Source organism: Ochotona princeps, chromosome 1, assembly GCF_030435755.1.
Source record: "Ochotona princeps isolate mOchPri1 chromosome 1, mOchPri1.hap1, whole genome shotgun sequence".
In the NCBI taxonomy this organism is placed as follows: domain Eukaryota; kingdom Metazoa; phylum Chordata; class Mammalia; order Lagomorpha; family Ochotonidae; genus Ochotona; species Ochotona princeps.
Window position 1 is genome coordinate 117480179 of NC_080832.1, and position 6000 is coordinate 117486178.

The 6000-nt window shown below is 48.1% G+C and overlaps 1 protein-coding gene across 1 annotated transcript in view; it reads left to right on the forward strand.

Moving 5' to 3' along the window:
• Positions 1-6000, forward strand: part of LOC131480756 (E3 ubiquitin-protein ligase TRIM31-like) — a 166585-nt gene extending 160585 nt beyond the window's left edge. The window contains exons 5-8 of the mRNA XM_058666683.1: positions 177-298; positions 2307-2402; positions 3520-3891; positions 4548-6000. Of these exons, the coding sequence (XP_058522666.1) occupies positions 177-298; positions 2307-2402; positions 3520-3891; positions 4548-5074 (1117 nt within the window). The 3' untranslated portion in view covers positions 5075-6000. The remainder of the gene's footprint in view (positions 1-176; positions 299-2306; positions 2403-3519; positions 3892-4547) is intronic.

Here is a 6000-nt window from a genome sequence, read left to right on the forward strand (position 1 = left end):
GACATTGGGCAACTTCTCACTCCAGCCCCATCTCCTGACTCCTGTCTCCTGACTTGACTCTCCTTAGCCCTTGATGCCCACTGTCACTCCTACTGCCATGACTCCATCTTCACAGGATTGGGACCAAAGGATGAGCCTCCCCATCCTCCCCATCCAGCTCTGCCTTGTCATCCTAGGACTGAAGAGATTCTGATTCAGTTTCACAGTCAATCCCCAATTCCTCAGGACCTGGAGAAACAACTCGATGAGTTAAAATCCAGACATGACACTGTCATCGAGAATCTGAGGAAGTTTGAAGGTAAGGTAGAGGCTGAGGGGCCTCTGTTCTCCTCCCTGGAGGATTCTCTCCTATCAGCAGCCATCATGGAATCCTTCCATTGCTATGACTCTGTCAAGCATAACTTCTGTGCTCTGTCCCACATTTGATTTGTCTATACTCACACCCACTGTTTCTTCTGACAGCCCAATGTGGCTCTGAAGCCTATATCCATAGTGAGGAGGCAGAACCTTGCCTTCCCAGGGGACGCCAGCATTACAAGGGGCCAAGAACCTGATGCACCAAAATACCAACTTCTCCTCTTAATTTTAATGTAGCTATCGGGGAAAAATGTTTTAAAGACTTATTATTATGCCCAGCAGAATGGCCCAATGGCTAAATCCTCACCTTGCCACTGCCAAGATATTGTATGGGTGCCAGAACGTGATATAACTCTTCCACTTCACATAAAGCTGGCTGTTTGTGACCTGGAAAAGCAGCAGATGATGGCCCAAAGCCTTGGTACCCTGCACCCATGTAGGAAACCTAGAAGAAGCTCCTGGCTCTTGTCTTCAGAGGGAAAAATCTCAGCTCCAGCTGTTGAGCCATCTGAGGAGTAAACCAACAGATCCAAGATCTTTCTGTTTCTTTTTCTCTCCATAAATTTGATCTGCCTTTCCAATAAAAACAAATCTTAAAAAACTTATTCATTTTTCAGTTTCACAAAGAGGAAGAGATTGAGAGAAAAAGAGAGAGAAGGAGAGAGAAGGAGAGAGAGAGAGAGAGAGAGAGAGCGTTATCTTCAATCAACTTGCTCACTCCCTAGATAGCCACAATGGCCAGGGCTGGCCAGGACTGATTCAAGTGCCAGGAATTCCATCTGGTTTTTCCATATGTGTGGAATGGATCAGGGCAATGGAGCCATCTTCTTTTGTCTTTCAAAACCTTTTTCAGGGAGCTGGATGAAAAATGGAGCAGTAGAAGTGAGTGTGCAATAGATAAGCACACAAAAGGGATGTTGACATTACAGGTGTCAGCTTTATTTGCAAAGCCACAACACTAGCCCTACCACTGCAAAAGTTAGAATTACATGTGGCATGTTTAAATGTTTTGTAAAATATTTCTGGTAAGAAAAAACTACCCATGGCCTTCAAAATATGTTGTACCAAAATAAATTTATTGTAAAAATTTATTGTTTAAAAATCAGAAGAGAAAAGGAGAGAGAAGAAAGAGAGAGAGGGAAAGGTGTTCCATCTACTCAGTTCACTTCCAAATGTCTACAACATCCAGGGCTAGGCCAGGAAAAGCCAGAGTCAAGAATTCATTCTTAGTCTCCCCTGTGTGTAGCACGAACCTAAACCTTTGCACCATCACCTTGGCCTCCCAGGGTGCCCCTTAGCAGGAAGCTGGAACTAGAAACAAAGCCGGGCATCAAGTGTCCTAAGCAGCATGTCAAACACTGCACCCAAAACTCACCCAAAAGTGTCTTTCAATTTCATCTTTTCATGACTTTGTAAAATGATTTATTTACTTTCACCCCTTCTAAAGGCAGAGTTAAAGAGAGAAAGAGACAGAGACAGATCTTCTATCGACTGGTTAAATTCCCAAAGGGCTGCAATAAATAGATGGAGCTGAGAGGATCAGAAGGCAAGATTCAGCAGCCTTTTTTGGATCCTCCATGTGGGTTCAGGGGCCCAAGTCCTTGATCCATCTTCTGCTACATTCCAGGCCATAAGTATGAAAATGGATTAAAGGTGCATCAGCCAAGACATTAGCTGGTGTCCATATGGATTCACTTGCACTGCAAGCAAAGGATACCCTATTATGCCATTATGCCAGTCCCCATGATTGTTTAAGTCCCCATAAGTGAGGTCTCATCAGATATCCACTGAAATGTGCTGGGCTGTGTGGACACCTCAAGGAGGAGGTCAGCAAGGCTGGGAATTTCATGTACACTAAGGACATGAGTGACAACTCCAGCTCACTGTCCAAGGGGTTTCATGTCAGGACCTTGTGGTGCGACCCTGTGTTCCTTGCTCAACTTCTACAGCCTTTGGTTCTCTGCCCCAAGACCAGCTCCACGCTGACAGGAAAAAACACCAAGGCAAAATCCTTCAAGACAAGAGTACAACCCACAGGCAGAGCCGTAAGTGAGGGTGATGGCTGCTTCCTGCTAGTGAGGAGAGGAGAACCTCAAAGGGGAAGAGGGGAGAATTATCCCATAAAGGGAGAAGAACAGTTTGAGGGGGATGTGGTATACTTTCAGACCCAGGGAACTCACAGCCACTCTGAAACATTCCAACATAATCAAAAATCATTAACTGATATCTTCACTGCTCAGAGCCAGAGAACACAAGAAATAGATCTAGATTGGCTGACACAGAGCCTTCTCTGTTGTGTTATCACACCTGTTGGGCAATTGCCATGCTCCTGGGCAAGGTCTGCATTGGGAGGGGCAATGACTGGGCATATCAACTTTAATGGGAACTCAGTGTTCCCAGCCCATCCCTAGTGGCACAGGCCAACAGCAAACCCTACTCCTGCTGACCCTGAGGTCCACTGAATGATTTCCACACTTCTGTTGTAGGCAGTGGTGGTGCCCCCTGGGGATCACCAGCTGCCTTTATTCTTGATGGTGATGGTGGCTGGGCTTTGCTTTTGAAGTTAGGTCACAGTCTTTTGATTTCAAGACCAAAATTAGCTTTCCCTTCCCTACTCCTAGGGTTCCTGCTTGGGAAAAATACTAATAGCACAGACAGAAGCTCACAGCCTGAACTAGTGACCCCAGGTAGGAGTCTGGCCTGGAACAGGGGGAGATTGCCTGTGGGGCTGGAGGGGGATACAAAGCCGGTGGGTGTTCCAAGGTGGGCACAACCTGCTGAGGGAGCTGGGGACGGGTGTCTTCGCCCTCACCACAGCTGCTGGGACAAATTCTCAGGTTCTCTGTTGCAACCTGAGGTGGAAAGAAAAGGGAAGGAACAGAAAACGGAGAAGGGAGGCAGAGGGAGGAAGGTGGTGAAGGAGGGGGGCACTGTGGCATTCACGGGCCTTGAAGAGGTGTCAGATGCCACAGGTGGTGTGTGCAAACGTGAGTAGCGATGTGTGTTGTGGGAGGACAAGTGCCCCTCTGTCTCTGCCCACTTTCCACTTACTGTGGGAGCTGGTAGCCCCGGAGTGAGCTCCTTGAGCCTGTGCGGACAGTGGGGGATTCCTGCCCTCTTGCTCCCACTGACCTGATCTTCTCCTTTCCTTCTCTGTCAAAGGTGACCCAACAGCTGAAAAGGGATACTCAACTCTGCACCCCACAGCTCAATTCACACCCCGACGGGAGGGTGTTAGGTCCCAGAAAACAGACTCCGGTTTAGAGCTGCCACTTAGTGGAGCACTGAAAAACTCTGCAGGTGCCAAAACAGGGGGCAAGCAGAGTTCCAGTGATCCGGAAACAGAAGATGAGGAGAGTTCCAGCGAGTCAGAAACAGAGGACGAGGAGAGTTCCAACGAGTCAGAAACAGAGGACGAGAAGAGTTACAGTGACCCGGAAACAGGGGACGGGGCAAGTTCGAGTGGCACAACAACATGGAACCAGGGGAGTTCCAGTGCCCAGGACAGTTCCATGGAGCTCCAGCAAGTGCTGAGTGAGTGACTGGTGGCGATCCGTTGCCCGACTTGAGGGGAGCTAAAGGAAGCATCTTGCCTCCTGGGATTGGATGTCAGGGTGTGGTGGTGATGACACTCAGAAGGGAAGGACTTGTTTTTGGGAGAAATGACAATTACGCTGGCCTTCTAGCCGTCGCCTAGCCTGTGGTGCCCTCTAGTGGACACACAGGTCCCTGCGGCTGTGTCTACTCCCCTTCCCTCCTCCAGAGTGAAAGTTCACGCAGGAGTTAAAACCTGCCTGGTCCATTAGTTACTTCACAATATCTTATTTCATGTGAGATAGGCTGTTTGAGGTTGAGATAATATTACATTTTACATATGCTGTTTTTCATATTGACATCATATCATCTTAAATTAAGGCAAACACTTGGGTAATGCAACAAGGTAAAGGAATCCACCATGGAAGGAGGGTTTCGGGAGGGGTGGGGGGCATCCCAATACCTATAAAACTGTGTCACATAATGCAATGTAATTAATAAAATAAATAAATAAAGTAAAAAACCCAAGATAAAAAATTTAAAAAAAAAACCTGCCTGGTCATATTTCGCAGAACCCGTCCCCAGTCACAGCAGGGTGAAATCTTCTGTGGGGACTTGACCTGCGGCTGCGCCTCTTCTCCTTCTTCTCCCCACAGCTCCTGTGATCTTCGATGCAGCCTCTGCCCATCCTGCCCTCAGCCTTTCCCAGGATCTGAAAACAGTGAAAGCAGAGAAGATCCATCAGAACTCTTCAGATGATCCAGTGGAGCCACAGCGCTTCTACCCATTCTACTGTGTGCTGGGATCCCCAGGATTCTCCACTGGCCGCCACAGCTGGGAGGTGGAGCTCATTCGGTCCAGGGGCCAGACCTGTTATGTGGGCGTGACCTGGGAGCAGGCCCCTAGACGTGGCAAACTGACCTTGGAACCCGCAAACGGCTTCTGGGTGCTGTGCATCACCAAGTCCAAGTGCCAGGCGCTAACTGATGGAAACACCTGGAAGGACCTCCAGTTCTGCCCCAGGAGAGTGTGTGTCTATGTGGATCTCGAGGGTAAGGAGGTTAGCTTCTACGATGCGGCCACCAACAAACGAATCTACACTTTTCAGGCCTCCTTCCCTGGAAAAATCTTCCCATTCTTCAGGCTGCTGTTCTCAGGCATCCAGATCACCCTGAACCCCTAGCCGTGCTACTTGGTCATCCTCTGCAATGCCTTGGTACCACCCCATCACTGGGGGTAGGGTTGACATCAACCTCCTGGGAGACCCGGGTGTGATATCTATGATCCCACTATATATATATTTTTGTAAGTTTAAATATTTTTATTGGAAAGGCAAAATTTACAGAGAGAAAAGAGACAGGATCTTTATCTGCTAGCTCACTGGCTAAAAGCCAATCCAAAGCCAGGAGCCAGGAACCAGGAATGTCTTGGTCTCACACTCCAGTGCAGGATCCCAAGGACTTGGGCCGTTGTCAACTACTTTCCCAGGTCACAAGCAGGGAGCTTGATTGGAATTGGAGCAGCCGGGACATGAACCAGAGCCTGTATGAAATGACAGCACTTATACCCAGAGGATCAGCCAATTGAGGCATCCTGCTGGTTCCAGTGACCCCACTATAGATGTGCTCCCAGCTCCCCCTCTGATCCTGGTCTCCCAACCCTGGTACACTTTTCCCAGCTCTAGGCTCTCTCTCTGGGCCTCCCTTGTTTTCACCAAGATCATCCTAAGTGTGGAAGTGCGCCTCTGAATCAGTTCATCAGATGGCAGAGGATCCCAGAACCCATTATAAACTCAGCAGACTGGGAGTGCTAGCAGGAAGCAGACTTCCTTGCTGAAAAAGCATGGCTGGGAATGAGCAGTGTCTCCCTGTGCCACCTTTCTTATTAGTTGGATAATATGATTACCCATTCATATTCCCTTCTTCAGTTAATTGGTTTGATTGTTAGAATCCATTCCTGAAAAACATGTTTACTCCTTTGCTACTACAGCAAATGTTACTTCATTTCCATGTTGGCTATCTTTAGAGGGTCTTTCTATGGTTTCCTAGGTAACCTGCCAAATACTTTATATCCTGGTGAGTTCAATAAAGTGTGCATTGCTTCACTTGC